Source organism: Ailuropoda melanoleuca, chromosome 1, assembly GCF_002007445.2.
Source record: "Ailuropoda melanoleuca isolate Jingjing chromosome 1, ASM200744v2, whole genome shotgun sequence".
Lineage (NCBI taxonomy): Eukaryota > Metazoa > Chordata > Mammalia > Carnivora > Ursidae > Ailuropoda > Ailuropoda melanoleuca.
In genome coordinates, this window is record NC_048218.1 from 10,955,720 (window position 1) to 10,971,981 (window position 16,262).

The 16,262-nt window shown below is 44.1% G+C and overlaps 1 protein-coding gene across 2 annotated transcripts; it reads left to right on the top strand.

Annotated features, from left to right (window-relative positions):
• Positions 1 to 41: 41 nt before the first annotated feature.
• DNAJC28 (DnaJ heat shock protein family (Hsp40) member C28) lies at positions 42 to 12,458 on the top strand. Of its 2 annotated transcripts, XM_034656089.1 has the most exons (3): positions 189 to 319; positions 9,458 to 9,620; positions 10,790 to 12,458. In XM_034656089.1, the coding sequence occupies exons 1-3, from the start codon at positions 277 to 279 to the stop codon at positions 11,184 to 11,186; spliced, it is 603 nt and encodes a 200-aa protein (XP_034511980.1). In that variant the 5' UTR covers positions 189 to 276; the 3' UTR covers positions 11,187 to 12,458. The 2 variants fall into 2 exon arrangements, with proteins under 2 accessions (XP_002919623.1, XP_034511980.1); XM_002919577.4 differs by lacking the exons at positions 9,458 to 9,620; positions 10,790 to 12,458 and adding an exon at positions 1,231 to 3,124 and having other exon boundaries at positions 42 to 319.
• Positions 12,459 to 16,262: the final 3,804 nt, after the last annotated feature.

The window sequence follows — 16,262 nt, forward strand, 5'->3', positions numbered from 1 at the left end:
GCGGAGGCGGGGCGCATCGCCCGGGGCGGGGCGGAGCCTTCTGAATTGTGCTGCCCGTGTGCTCCAGGGTAGAGTTCGTTTTAGGAGAGATTCCTGGGTTCGCTGTTAAAGTAGGACCTCTGTCCCCATTAGGTCCGATTCTGTCCTCCGTCCCCACTGTGGTCCCCTCAGGGTAAGACGACAGATGGTCTAGTCCAGCGGAGACACTCCCCCCCCGGGCCTCTGCGAGACCGGCAGAAGAAGGGCAGACCGCGCACGCATGCGCGGAGGCGCAGCATGGGGGCGGGAGCCGCTAAGCCCCTTCCCCAAGGCTGTGAAGGTGAGTAGGAGGCGGGGCGGGCGTGTGCCGTGTCAGGACTGACCACTGCCCCGCATTGGCCCACCTTGGGCTCAGCCACCACCGTCCCAACTCTAAAAGCCGTTGACCCCAACTGTCCAGAAAATAGGGGTCCCCGGGAGCTCAATTTTAGCGTTTGTACATCAAAATCCCACTCCCAGTTAAACCACTTCTGGCATTTCATTGCCATTACCTAGGTATGAGTTGTTCTCTTCTACTAGACCATGCGTTTTAAAAAAATAACAGCAAACGTGTCGGGAGGGCCCACCTTTCATCTAGGTTTTCTAGCATATGGCAAGCAGCTCCTTCTTGGTAAAGTAGGGAGCTTAAAGTCCGTTGGACACTTGATTCTATTCAATTTAGTGTCAGACTAGGTACATACTTGTTCGTGTCCTCTGGTTCGTGCGTTTTAAGTCTCATGAGAAAACTCCTTGAGATGATGAAGACAGTATTACACTGAAGATGCAGTGGAGGTGATGAAGGTTATAATCTGCTAGGGGTACAGAGAATTAAGCAAGCACATTATTGTGCCCTAACCCTAACCATTTTTCTTACACCTTGCTGTGTGACCGGGTTAAGTGACTTAACCCTCTGGGCCGACATTTTCTCATAAAATGAGAAGATTGGATTAGCTGTCTAAGAACCTGTCAGCTCTGGAAATTCTGTGGTTGCTTAGTGAGGAGTCGAATCCAGATTATATCACCATATGTTAATACGAAACACGATCAACTTCCATTTCTCTGCTAACATAAGAGAACTATAGCTATAAGCATTTTGGCGGCAGCATTACAAACAACTGCCCCTTATTGTACCTGTAATTTCCTTAGTGCTGAAAATATGAGATTTGCAGATAATACAATTTTCTTCCCTGTATATTTGTTGTCTGTTTATAGACCATCACTAGGAAGATCTCTGGGTACAATTATGAACACGATGTATGGGACAATGGCTCAAATCTTAAAATCTCATCTGATCACTGTTTCAATCATATCTAATAGAATGAAAATGCTCCCATATCTTGGTGTCATTAGAAATAGAATGATGTCAACTCATAAATCCAAAAAGAAGATGAGAGGATATTATAGGCTGCTAAATCTGGATGAAGGATGCTCTGCGGATGATGTCAGGGAATCTTTTCATAAGCTGGCCAAGAAATACCACCCAGATGGGGGCTCTGGTACCGCGGATTCTGCAACATTCATAAGGATCGAAGAAGCTTATAGGAAGGTGCTTTCCCACGTGCTAGAACAAACAAATGCCCGACAGAATAAAGTTGAAGAAGCAGAGGAAGAAGACAAATTCAAGTATAAAACACCCCAACACCGGCATTATTTAAGTTTTGAAGGTATTGGTTTTGGAACTCCAAGTCAACGAGAGAAGCAGTATAGGCAGTTTAGAGCGGACCGTGCAACCGAGCAGGTGATGGAATATCAGAAGCAGAAGCTACACAGCCAGTATTTTGCCGGTAGTTTAATTGTTAAAGATGTAAGACAGAGTAAAGAACAAAAGATAACTCAGGCTATAGAGCGTTTGGTAGAGGACCTCATTCAGGAATCAATGGCCAAAGGGGACTTTGACAATCTCAGTGGGAAGGGAAAACCTCTAAAAAAATTTTCTGGCTGTTCATATATTGATCCCATGACTCACAACCTGAACAGAATATTGATAGATAACGGATACCAACCAGAATGGATCCTAATGCAAAAGGAAATAAAGGATACCATTGATCAACTCAGAGAGGCGATTTTAGTGTCAAGGAAAAAACTTGGGAATCCAATGACACCAAGTGAACAGAAACAGTGGAACCAAGTTTGTGAGCAGTTTCAAGAAAACATCAGAAAACTCAACAAGCGAATTAATGATTTTAATTTAATCGTTCCCCTCCTGACCAGGCAAAAAGTCCATTTTGATGCACAGAAAGAAATTGCCAGGGCCCAGGAAGTATATGAGACCCTTATAAAAGCAGAAGCAGTGACAGATAAAAACCCAAACAACACTGATCAGGGAGAAGGGGAGAAAATACCTGAAGTCAAGACAGGTTTTTTTAACTGGATGAATATGTGGAAGTTTATTAAAATATGACCACTTAAATATTCACAGTACTGCCCCACACCATTTTCAGTTGTACCGACATCACACACAAAGGCTGAGATTTATTGCTGTGCCGCAAGAGCTGAGAACTGTGAGTCTCTGTACTTTTCACCGAACGAATCCCATCTCCAGTGATGTGTGAGTGAGAAAGCTGTCAGAAAGTGAGCCTGAGAAACGTTCAACCAGCTTTGCTCTGAGGATGTTGCAAGAAAAGGAGAGAACTTCTCGGAAAACAATTGAATCCATTCTGGAGTTTAAATGTCAGTTATGGGTGAAATGAGTTAGGACAAGGACCCAGACTGGGAATCATATAAAAGGGATCCCAAAAAGTCTTAGTGCAGTTTTCAGCTCTAATAACTCAAAAACAGTTGCTGTTGCCATCTTCAAACATAGTTACTGAAACAAACAACAAACAAACCTTAAAAAGTATTACAAAAATCACAAAACTAAGGAAGTATGGACTGTAGGCAAGCAAACCTTCAAATGATGAATGTTTTTTGCAAGCTCGCTGCGTTTATATCCCTAGGGTTATTAAAGCTTACAACTGTTCTAAGACTTTTGGGACACTGTGGGTGGAAATGTTACGATCAGGAAATTAGCCCATGGAGTTACTGCACTCTTCCTTTTTTATAAAGACCTCTGTGGGTACTGAATAATAATAATAATTATTATTATAATAAACCACAAAATACCTGAGTTGTACTTTTTCCTGCCTAACTTCATTATCTTGGCTGTAGAAATCCATCAGCCAAGCTAGTTGATATAGCTGTTCTAGAAATAGACTCCCATGGCCACTGTTAAAGAGTTTGGCTGCCCTTTTGGGGGTAAAAAAAAAAAAATTCTTGGGCTCAGCGGGAACTTAAGGTCTCACTTCTGGCTTCATTTCTAAGTCCACGTGAAGCTTCTCTGTGTCGTGCTTCGGATTCCCCGGGAGCTTTTTCCATATGAAAATCTCAGTGTAGAGGGGCGCCTGGGTGGCTCAGTCGTTAGGCATTTGCCTTCGGCTCAGGGCGTGATCCCAGAGTCCTGGGATCGAGCCCGGGTATCGAGCTCCTCTGCTGGGAGCCTGCTTCTTCCTCTCCCACTCCCCCTGCTTGTGTTCCCTCTCTCGCTGGCTGTCTCTCTCTCTGTCAAATAAATAAATAAATAAAATCTTTAAAAAAAAAAATCTCAGTGTAGGGATCCGATTTCCGGTCTGAAGAACCTTTTCATAAACAAAAAGGTGTCCGAATTTTGCACCAGTTTGCACTTTTGGCAGATGACAAGAGGTTGACATTCATGAGATTGTTGTGTTCCATCCACTTTCAGAAAGTCTGACTTTTTTAGGTTTGCGTAATTGCATTAGCCGCAGAATTGGGCAACTAGAAGAATACAGAGAGTGGTCAAATGGAGCAGATCTGTTTCCTTATTTAACTCAGAGTGCTGGCTTGTGGACGTGGTTCAGAAGGGGCACTTGCCACTCTGATTTTGAAAGAACACATTATTTTGTAAAGTGCGTGATGGCTAAATAAAACTGCATCTTCAAAGGAAATGTTAGGACTTGCTGCTTAGATGATGGGGTAATTAACTGGTGTAAGATGTGATTATTTCACTGAATGACTTATGTGGCTTCTGCAATGATGGCATTACTCTAAACAAAATTGTGAACAGTAGGAAATATAGCTACATAATAAGAACTATAGTTATTAAACATTTTAGAAGGCTGTGATTCTGTGAATCTTGTTAAGAATGGGAATTAGAGGTATGACACCTGGTTGCATTGCAGGAACATAATACAAAGGAAGGCATCTTCAGTATTGGATAACACAAAGGTTACCAGAAAGCACTAGTAAATCCCTAATTTCAGCACAGCACACTTTATATTTATAAATGTTGTCTGTATTAATACGGTTAATAAAGTTCATTTTCATGATTATCCAATGGTCCCTTGTTATATAAACAACTACTAAGAATAATAACCGTATTTTTGGCTGATGGCCTGAATAAATTTTTTTTAGCTTTTTGATTGATGATATAAAAACTGTGAACAGAGATTATTCTTGTGAAGAAGGCAAATTCGCTTATGGAAAAACCGATTCACTAATTTAAGGAACTGAATTTCAGGCCAGAGAAAAGATTTTGGCGGGTTTGTCAGCGTTTGTTGAATTGTGATCCGATGCTTCTCTCTCCTCTGAGGCAGCCTTGACCTTTTCCCGTTAGCGTTTCACCTTCCAACTTTGCCACCTTTTCAGATGTGGTAGTACCGTCCAAACTCATTAACTGGTCTGGATCAAGCTCTGCCTGATTCCCAGCCTTGCATTTCAGGCCTCCTTTCTTCAGACTCTGGTACCAGGACCCTGGCTGGGCACCCTGAGGATAGAGCCTCAGATCCCAGTGACTTCGGGCTCCCAGCCATGTGAAATGTTTTTTGCCCTCGTTCTGTGTACCTGAGGCTGGCTTGGTACCTCAAGGCTCTAGTTTTCTGTTCCTTGATAGAACAGATAGAATTGCAGTACTACTCCCTTTCAAGAGCTCTGCTCTTGGGGGTGGGGGGCCTCCCAGAAAAGGGAGTCCCCTGTGACCTTGTCTGTATGATGGGGGCCTGCTACTTCCTGACTTACTTCCTGCTGCCAACTGCCTGGGACCGCCATCACTGGGACCCAACTGCCATTTGGGACATTCTCGGTACCCCAGGCACCCCTCACGCTGATTTGCCTGTTCCTAGAAGTGTTGGCTTTCCTTTTTGGTGATGTGTTGTTCACTCTGCATACATTTATCGGAGTCCTGAAAGGGAATCCACCATTCCACCATCTGAATGACCAGAAATCAGTAACTGAGGGGGGGGATAAATAGACCCCTCAACCCCAAATGTAACCCCCAAATATTCACTTTGCTTGGTATTACTGCTGCCGCCACCCTGGTTCCAGGCAGGGGACACTGGCCTCCCTCTCCTCCCCCAGCCTAAGGGCAGACCCACAAATATGGCATAGTACTTCTTATCCAGCTGAGACGAGACTGGAACATCACCATACAGCTTGCCTCAAGGCTTGGGATGCCATCAGCAAAGGGAAGGCAGTCCCTGGGACAGGAGAACCTGGCCTGTGGCCCTCCCCAGTTTGCCTCTGAGCCCTGTCCCCAGCCGGCTGTAGAGTGGCAGAGCCCCCCGTTCTCTCACCTCTGAAAGAATGCTCAGGTGCCCTCAGCACGCCTCCACTCCCTCAAATCTAGATTTAGGAAACTAAGGACTAAGGAATTCTCTTTCCTGCCAAGACCAATTTCAGAAGTCTGGCTTCCTCTTCAAGATGACTGATGTATGCCACTGTCCCCCAGCCCCCCCTACACAACAGGTCCTACATGAAAGTCTCAACAGGACAGATATATCAAATAAGCTTAACATTGTTATAAGAGAGACCTACTCCAAATAAAGAAATAAAATCTTTAAAAAAAAGGGGGAGGGAGTGCCTGAGTGGCTTAGTCAGTTAAGTATCTGCCTTCAGTTCAGGTCATAATCTCAGGGCTGTGGGGAGTCTGCTAGTCCCTCTCCCTCTGCTGCTCGTGCTCTCTCTCTCTCAAATAAATAAAATCTTAAAAAAAAAAAAAGAGAGAGACCTACTCATAGCTGCGGGGCAGGTCCTTCCTGAGGTACCTCGAGGACCATCTAGCAAGGAGCCTATGGTCTCGTGTGACTCAGCCTTAGAATTTATAGCTTGCGCGGTTGAGCCCCAAGCTTCTCAGAGAGATTTGCTTAAAGATGTGCTCGCCGGCTGTTGTATTTTTGGCTGCCTCTCATCTTCCCAACGGCCCGTATTGGTGTGTGTCACTCAGCTAGGGAGGATGTGGTTCCTAGCACAGGAAGTCAGACCTTTGATGCTGATCTCAACAGGAGAGAAGATTCCTAATTTTCTTAGATATGCTCAAAAATGGGCATGTGACCTAGGCTCTGCCGAGACCTGTCCTTGGGAGACATGGTTCAGAATGAAGCAGGGGAGGAAACCGGCTGGCTCTCTCTAGAAGTTCCGCTCAGCCGGTGCGGGAAGGCGGTGGCTGCCAGGTGCACGGAGTAGCGGCATCAGTGTCACCGGCCGCGGGGGCCAAGTTCCTGGCTTACCGTAGTACGTGCCCGTGGCCCACGGCAGCTTTGGTGTTTTCCTCAGCAGCTCAGTTCCTCAGTGTTGTTTTAGGCATTGTTCCTCGAAACAACCTTGCACCCCTTTCTTCGGCCCTCCCCCAAATGCCTGTGGCCTTTAACAAATCCCTTTTCTGCTTAAGGCAGCTAGAGGAGGGACTGAGCCCTGTGACTGAGCCAGATGAGATCAGGAGACTTTCACGGCTGTGGGGTACACGGCAGCTACAAGCTGCATTGTGGTGCGCGGGCAGTGGACTCCCATTAAACTCTCGCCTCTGCCACTTTGTAGGTGTGTGATCTTTTTTTTAAAGATTTTATTTATTTATTTGACAGAGCGAGAGCACATGGAGGGGGAGTGGCAGGCAGAGGGAGAAGGAGAAGCAGGCTCCCCACTGAGTAAGAAGCCCAATCTGGGGCTCGATCCCAGGATCCCAGGATCAGGACCTGAGCCGAAGGCAGATGCTTAACTGACTGAGCTGCCCAGGCGCCCCTGTAGGTGTCTGATCTTGGGCAAGATACCAAACCTCACTGACTTACAGATTAGTCAGGTGTAAACACTCAAAATGATTGCCTCTTGTGAGGAGTCATTGAGATATCACAGGTAAAGAGTCCAGCCTGGCTTTGGACACAGGACGAGCACTCTAAGTATTCAATGATGTACGTTGTTGTGCTAATAAAATAACAAAGAGAAGTTTTTATTGTTTTTAAGGTTTGTTTAAAAAATGTTCCATAGGGGCGACTGGGTGGCTCAGTCAGCGGAGTGTCCCACTCTTGATTTCGGCTCAAGTCATGATCTCATCGGTCATGGGCTCCAAGCTCAGCACAGAGCCTGCTTGAGATTCTCTCTCTCCCTCTCTCCCTCTGCCCCTCCCCCCGTGTTCTCTGTCTCTCTCTCAAATAAATAAAATCTCTTTTTGAAAAAATCTTATTTACTTGACGGAGAGAGCAAGAGAGCACAAGCAGGGTGAGCAGCAGAGGGAGAGGGAGAAGCAGAGTCCCCGCTTAGCTGGGAGCCCGATGTGGGACTCGATCTCAGGACCCTGGGATCATGACCCAAGCTGAGGGCAGACACTTAACCTACTGAGCCACCCAGGAACCCTTAAATAAAATCTCTTAAAAGAATGTTCCATAGTTCTCCTCTCGGGGGAGTATTGATTTCAAGGCTGATCTTGCTAGTTCCAGTCAATTTCCTGAATTCACTGAAACTGTTCTCCGACATGCCTTCAGCTAGCAGGAGGCATTAAATGAAAACGTAGAAGAAGCCAGTCAAGAAAGACCACGTATTGAGTGATTCCATTTATATGAAAGGTCCAGGATAGGCAAGTCTCTAGAGACAGAAAGTAGAGTTGCCTAGGGCTGCAGAGCTGGGAGGAAATGGGGAGTGACTGCTAATGTTTAGGGGTGTTCTTTTGGAAGTGATAAAAATGCTCTAAAATTGATTGTGGTAACGGTTGCACAACTCGGGGAACATACTAAGAACCACCGAATTGTGCACTTTAAATGAGTGAATTTTATGGTATGTGAAAGCTGTTTTTTTGTTTTGTTTTTTNGTTGCCTAGGGCTGCAGAGCTGGGAGGAAATGGGGAGTGACTGCTAATGTTTAGGGGTGTTCTTTTGGAAGTGATAAAAATGCTCTAAAATTGATTGTGGTAACGGTTGCACAACTCGGGGAACATACTAAGAACCACCGAATTGTGCACTTTAAATGAGTGAATTTTATGGTATGTGAAAGCTGTTGTTTTGTTTTGTTTTGTTTTGTTTTAAATTAAAAAGTAAGAGAAAATGTAGAGCGGTTCTGCGTTTGGTAGGTTGCTTGCTGTTTTTCTATAGGCAAGAAATGTCCTCAGAAGCATAAAGAGTGAGAGAACTGTTTTAAATCAAGCATACAAATGACAGCCAATGTTTTAAGAATTTAAATTTAGATGCTTTCACATCTATAGCAAATGTTGATTAATGTGTACACATTTCTGCAAAACCCCACAAAACTGTGTTAATATTCCCAGGCTTTTGCTACAGTGCCTCTTTTTTTTTTTTTAAGATTTTTTTTTTTTTAAGTAATCTCTACACCCAACATGGGGCTTGAACTCACCTCCCCAAGATCAAGAGTGGCATGCTCTACTGACTGAGACAATCAGGTGCCCCCCTTCGTCTTTCTTACAACAAATAGCTACCCTAACCAAATTGAGTGGTAGCCTTACATTAACAAAAATTCACAAAGTGGAGAAAATAGACAAAAGCAAGCACATGTTTTGTAAAAATGATTGAAAGAACATGGTCTTTAATTACATACAAAAACTTTTTCTTAAAGACTTTATTTATTTATTTATTTGAGAGAGAGGCAGAGGGAGCATGAGTGGGGGGAAGGACAGAGGGGGCCTTTGTTGAGCACAGAGCCCACGGTGGGGCTCCATCCCTGGACCCCGGGGATCATGACTCGAGCTGAAGGCAGACATTTAACTGACTGAGCCACCCACATGCCCCACATATAAAAAGTTCTTATTCTAAAACTCAGTGATTAGGGTGTAGATACCCCAAAGTTCTTTATTTTGGAAAAAATCTATTTTGAAATTTCACGTGTATATAGTAAGAAATTCGACTGATGCAAAAGGATAGACAATGAACAAATGAGTTCCCCTTTATCATCCCAGACCCCTTGCTCCCCACCACTGCCCAGACCCAGAATTCCCAACCCTACTGCCCAGATCTAACCACCATCAACAACTTCTTGAGCATGTATACTAGTTTTTTTTTTTTTTAAGCAAATGACTACAAAATTAGTGGCTTAAAGAACTCAAATTTATTGTCTTACAGTTCTGGAGGTCAGAAGCCCAATGTAGATCTTTCTGGGTGAAAATCAAGGTGCTGGTGGGGCTTCATTCCTTCTAGAGGCTCTAGGGGACAATCTGATTCCTTGCCTTTTCCAGCTTCTAGAGGCCGCCTGCACTCTTGGTTTGTGGTCCCTTCCTCTATCTTCAGAGGCAGCAACAGTAGTAAGTCCTCCCCGTGTCACGTGACTCTGACCTCTCCAGGACCCTTGGGTTACCTCGGTCCCACCCAGATCATCCAGCGTAATCTCCCTGTTTTAAGGTCAGTCAATTAGCAACCTTAATTTCCTTTTGTGAAATAACATAACATATTCACAGATTCTGTGGATTAAGACATATTTGGGGGAGCCGTTATCCTGCTACCACAATATCCTTCCAAAAGTTTAGGTATATAATTTACATGCACAGACTGCCTCTCCATCTCTCACTCAAAAACACACAAATGTGAACACACTCTATGTGCTTTTCTTCTCTTTTTCTTCACCGGTCTATTAATATATCTTCAGGATCTTTCCAAATCAACACATCCAACTCCATTGCGTTATCTGTTAAGCCTGCGTGAGACTGTTGTATGTTCTCATGGAAATAAGAACTGATCGATACCGAGCAGATGATAAATAGCAGTGCGAGGTTACGCAGAGAGAGACCCTAAGGCATAGAGACAGCAGATGTAAGCCGGGGTGATCACGAGTCAGGAGTGAGATACGGCGTCACAGTGCATCCTAAGGGATGAGGTACAGGGAAGCTGACAATAGCTCACTCTTGTTGAATGCTTTCCTTGCACTAACTAATCTTTGCAACAATCCTATGACATAGGTACTATTATTAACTCTTTTTGAGAGAGGAAGAAACTAATGAGGCACAGAGAGGTTAAGTAACTCGCCTTGGGTCACACAGCTAGAAAGTGTCAAGGGCTGGGATTTGAACCCAGATTGTCTGTCGTTGCTCTGCTTCCAGATCCCTTTTTTAACTTTTTTTTTTTTAAAGATTTTATTTATTTATTTGACAGAGATAGAGACAGCCAGCGAGAGAGGGAACACAAGCAGGGGGAGTGGGAGAGGAAGAAGCAGGCTCATAGCAGAGGAGCCTGACGTGGGGCTCGATCCCATAACGCTGGGATCACGCCCTGAGCCGAAGGCAGACGCTCAACCGCTGTGCCACCCAGGCGCCCCTTTAACTTTTAAAGATTTATTTATTTATCAGAGAGAGAGAGAGAGAGAGAGAGAGGGCATGCGCGCACACAAGCAGGGGAACGGCAGGCAGAGAGAGAAGTAGGCTCCCCGCTGAGCAAGGAGCCCAATGATGCGGGACTCGATCCCAGGACCCTGGGATCATAACCTCAGCCCAAGGCAGATGCCTAACTGACTGAGCCACCCAGGCTTCCCTCTAGATCCCTATCCTTACCCACACACTATGCTATGGTGTTGGCAGAGAGGCTGTTGGAGCAGATCACATGGTGACGGCTTCTGCAATGAAGAGTCAAGATGCTATGGTTCCTGAGGCTGTCTTGAATTCAGTGTGTCTCATCGTTGGACAGTCATTCTTGTCCTTTACTTGCCTCAAGACTCCTGCCTCCCTGACTGCCCCTCACACCATGAGCAAGAGGCAGAGTGATGCAGTGGTAAGGGAATGGGGCTCTGGAGCTTGGGAGACTGGAAGTCAGATTCAAGGTTTGCCCCTCACTAACTATGTGACCTTCTGGAATTTCTGTTTCCTCATCTGTCCAATGAGGATACAGTTGACCCTTGAAGAGCAGGGGTTTGAACTCTGTGGGACCACTTATATGCAGTACTGTAAGTGTACTTTCTCTTCCTTACAATTTTCTTAATAACATATGCTTTTTCCTAACTTACTTTATTGTAAGAATATAGTATATAATTCTCATAACACACAAAGTATGTGTTAATTGATTATTTATGTTATCGGTAAGGCTTCGGATCAACAGTAGGCTATTAGCAGGGAAGTTTTGGGGGAATCAAAAGTTATACGGGGATTTTTGACTGTGTGTGGGGGGTTGGCGCTCCTAACCTCCACATTGTTCAAGGGTCAACTGCAATCAGACCTGACTTGCAAGAATAGTTGTAACCCTTAGAGGTGACGAGTATGAAATGCTGGGTGCAAGGTGAAGCCCTTATTAGGAACTCAGTGGTTCTCAGTGGCCACGTTACTGCCCCCAGAGGACATTTTGGAAATTTGTGGAGGAATCTTCAGACAACAAAAGGGTTGGAGGGGCACGACTGGAAGAAAATCTATTTTGCGCATTTGGACCAGTATGTTGTACTGGCTGGTATCTGTTCGGATTGCTTGGTAGGTTTGTGCAATCCTAATTGTGAAATATTTCAAATATCATCTTGGACCACAAACATTTAGGAGGTGGGGCGTGGGATGTGGAGTGTTTGCAGTGCAAGTAACCAAAAAGAGGAATTGTTCCATGTCTTGCAACATTCAAACACCTCACCAGACATTCGCCTGGGTGAAAAAATCTGTTTATAATATACTAAGCCTGGAACAGAATCATTTTACATAGAAACACGATATACGGGGTGCCTGAGTGGCCCGGTCAGTTAAGCATCAGCCTTGGGCTCAGGTCATGATCTCAGGGTCCTGGGATCAAGCCCCACATTGGGCCCCCTGCTCAGCGGGGAGCTTGCTTCTTCCTCTCCCTCTCCTGCTTCCCCTGCTTGTACTCTCTCTCTGTGTATCAAATAAATAAATGCAATCTTTTAAAAAAATTAACGCAACATGCTTTTTTGGGCATGATTTAAAACACACTATTTTTTTCACAAATGCAAATACTGTAAAAAATGTACTTTTTTGGAGGGGGAATTTTACCAAGAGCTCTACCCCATCTCAGAAAATCATTAGTGATGGCACCACGGCTGATGGCATTTGAATTACCAGTACTACATGCCTATTGCAGTTTGCTTTTGGTGTTGAATGCAAATATGTACCAGAAGAGACGGGCTTTTCATTAAGAGCCGACTATCACCACGTTAGTGATCTTGTAGCCAGCGTCCAAGATGACCCTCAAAGATCCCCACTTTCTTTCTTTTCCTTTCTTTTTGAGGTTTATTTATTTATTTGAGAGTGAGAGAGAGAGAGAGCACGAGCGGGAGGGGGAGAGGGAGAGGGAGAGAGAATCCCAAGCAGACTCTGTGCTGAGCACGGAGCGCAACGTGGGGCTTGAGCTCACAACCCTGAGATCAAGCATTGCAGGCTCCACAGACTAAGCCAGCGGGCGCCCCAGAGATCCCCACTTTCTGATATGTACATTTTTGTGTAGTGTCCTCCCATATCGTATCAGATTATAACAGAAGCGACAGCATGTCACTTCTGAGGCTAGAGCTTCCTGACTCTCACTTTCTGTTAGATCACTCACTGTGGGTGAAGCCAGTTGCTCAGACTTGCTGCGGCCTTGTGGAGAGGCACATACGTCCGGGAACTGAGGTCTCCTGCCAACAGCCATGTGAGGGAGCATTATTGGAAGCAGCCTCCGTGAAGCCTTCAGGGATCTGTAGCCCTCACTGAGGGTTTAACTATAAGCTAGTGAGAAATTCTGAGCCAGAACAACTTAGCTAAGTCGCTTCCAGGTTCCTGATCCTTAGACATTATATAAAATAATAAATACATGTTTGATGCTTTAAGTTGCTAAGTTTGAGGATAATTTGCTACATAATAATAGATAATAGAGTAGACATACATGAAACTCTATGGCCTCATCAATTTCATTAATAAGCATTGCTTTAAAATATTTCATATATGCTACCCTTCTAGTACAAAGAAAGTCAATCTATATTGCAAAAATTACATGTCAAAATGATTTATTAATTTGGAGGTCACCTCTTGTGTTTCTGCCTTATCCTATTCCATCCCTAGCAGCCTTCTACCTAACTCCTCTATGGCCTCGTGTACAACTGAGTTACTGCATTTTCTTCTGACCAGTCTTCTGTTCCGTGTTTCCCATCAAAGAATTTATCTTCATATCAATCTTTTAAACATTGGTGTCTGAGGATATCCTTGACATAGAGTACTTGCAGTATTTCACCACTACCTCTTCCTGGACCATAACATAGATGATTTTTATTTCATTTTATTTTATTTTATTTTATTTATTTTATTTTATTTATTTTTTTAAGCTCCCTGCTGTGGAGCTCAGTGCAGGCTTGAACTCACGACCCTGAGATCAAGACCTGAGCTGAGATCATGAGTCAGACACTTACCTGACTGCCACCCAGGTGCCCCATAGGTGATTATTTTGACAGCACTTATAAAACAGTCTGACTCATTTGTGAGAGTATCATGCTTCTCATTTTCTCCATATGTGTCTCTATTTCTACTGAGGTTATGTCTCCATTTTTTTGTTTTAAAACTAGGGTTTTGGGGCACCTGGGTGGCTCAGTCGGTTAAGCATCCAACTCATGATTTCAGCTCAGATCATGGTATCAGGGTCACGGGATTGAGCCCTGTGTGGGGGCTCCGCACTCAGCAGGGAGTCTGCTGAGGTCCCCCCTCCCCCTCCCTTTGCCTCTCCCCACCAGGTGCTCTCTCTCTCTCTCTTAAATAAATAATTATTTTTTAAAAAAGCACCCTAGGGTTTATGGGGTGCCTGGGTGGCTCAGATAGTTAAGCATCTGACTCTTGATTTCCGCTCAGGTCATGATCTTAGGGTCCCGGGATAGAGCTCTGTGTGGGGCTCCCAGCTCAGTGTGGAGTGTCTTTCTCCCTCTGCCCCTCCCCCTGCTAGTACTCACTCTCTCTCTCTCTTTCTCCCTCTCAAATAAAGAAATAAAACAAACAAACAAAAAAAGAAACTTGGGGGGCGCCTGGGTGGCACAGCGGTTAAGCATCTGCCTTCAGCTCAGGGCGTGATCCCGGCGTTGTGGGATTGAGCCCCACGTCAGGCTCCTCTGCTGTGAGCCTGCTTCTTCCTCTCCCACTCCCCCTGCTTGTGTTCCCTCTCTCACTGGCTGTCTCTATCTCTGTCGAATAAATAAATAAAATCTTTAAAAAAAAAAAAAAGAAACTTGGGATTTTTGTTTTGTTTCATTTTTTACTATTCTAAAAAGCTGGTTTGAGGTTATTTTTCCTGTTACTTGCAACTGAAGGGGCCAACTGATAAACGCATACACTGTCATCAAGAGTCCAGACTGCAGAAAGAAATGTCCCCTCTTCTGCTATGTCATATGACCCTCCAAGCTTTGGTATCATTTCCCGTCTAAAGACCAGTCTTTCTCCCAAATAAATGACACCGAATACCCACCCTTTCAGGAGAGGGTCATTTCAGATCCACAGGAATGAGATCTTAGTCTCAACATACCTTTATCCAAATACAACAGTTCTACTGACTTATGTGAAGTCTTTTTGTTTCACGACCTCCTAAGTTTATGGAGGAAGAGACAATATTTTCAGAAGTACATGTTTACACATATGCTTTAGTCTTTCAGTTTCTGCATTACACATTGGGTGGGAAGTGAATGCCACTGCAAGTTGTTGAGTAAGTTCATGAAGCAGCCTTGAGAAAATAAGACCAAACCAGAAGCCGTGGGACCTAGCATGAAGGACAGCTTGGATTGTTCCTCTCTCTTAATACGTTTGAGCTGACTGGACTGGATTCTACCTGTCTAGTTTTAAGTGAAGCAGTCTTTTAGAACCGTCCTGGCCCAAGCCTGAAAAGATCCTGAGGTCACAAAGACTCCAGATTCTAGGAGAGCCTCTCTGAGGTTCTTCGGGAATGGGAATTTAAGAAAACATACGCTTAGGTAGCTACATTTGAAATGCCGACATTGAAATGCTGACATCAGTGACTTAATCCCAATACATTCAAATGCCTATATATATATATATATATATACACAAGTTATATATATACAACTCTCTTTGTAAATAGAGGTTTACAGAATGAGAGAGAAGCTAGCTGCATTAGCTACTCATTTCTTTTTTTTTTTTTTTAAGATTTTATTTATTTATTCGATAGAGATAGAGACAGCCAGCGAGAGAGGGAACACAAGCAGGGGGAGTGGGAGAGGAAGAAGCAGGCTCATAGCAGAGGAGCCTGATGTGGGGCTCGAACCCATAACGCCGGGATCACGCCCTGAGCCGAAGGCAGACGCTTTAACCGCTGTGCCACCCAGGCGCCCCTAGCTACTCATTTCTGGAAAAGCAACTGAAAGCACTTACATCCTCAGGACAGGTCAACAGTAATATCTTCCTTCAAACATGGAGGTAAGCATTTTCTTACAGATATTCTTCTGTAAAAAAAGCTTTAAAAAATCTTGGGAAATCTTAAAATACTTAATACCTTAAAAAGTAATGAGATTTTAGACTATGATAGAAACTACTACCTGTCCCCCAGTATCCATTCTTTCTCAGTACCGAAGCCCTATTTTCCAGCCTTTCTTGACATGAAGTGTAGCTAGGTGACAAGTTTTTTGCCAGCAGGATAAAAGCAGAAATGATATGTATAGACAGCCTTTGGGAAAGATTTTTAAAGACAGGGGGTGCTCCCTTCTTCTGCCGGTTGTCTTTTCTTCTGCTGGTTGGAATGTAAGCATAATGGCTGGAGCTACAGCAGCTCTCTTAGATCATGAGGTGATACTGGGAATGTAACTGGATATCTTCCAAATGCCCATATATTTGAAAGCATAAATAAATACATGCGTGACTCTCTTGGTGAAATAATGAGGCTGGATCTGTCTCCATGAAGTGTCAGACCAGCTCTAGACTAACTTTCGACTTTTTAAACCTAAGAGGGAAATACCAATTTTTGTGTAGGTCACTGTTATTTTGTGGTTGTTTTCCCATGCTACTTGCAGCCCTAATCCTAGTACAATAACCAAAAAAAAAAAAAAAAAAAAAAAAAAAAAAAAAAAAAAAAAAAAAAAAAAACCTTTTTTAAAAAAAACAA

Bases quoted from the DNA above. Each gene is read 5' to 3' on its own strand.
- DNAJC28 (XM_002919577.4), top strand. From the start codon at position 1,262: ATGAACACGATGTATGGGACAATGGCTCAAATCTTAAAATCTCATCTG.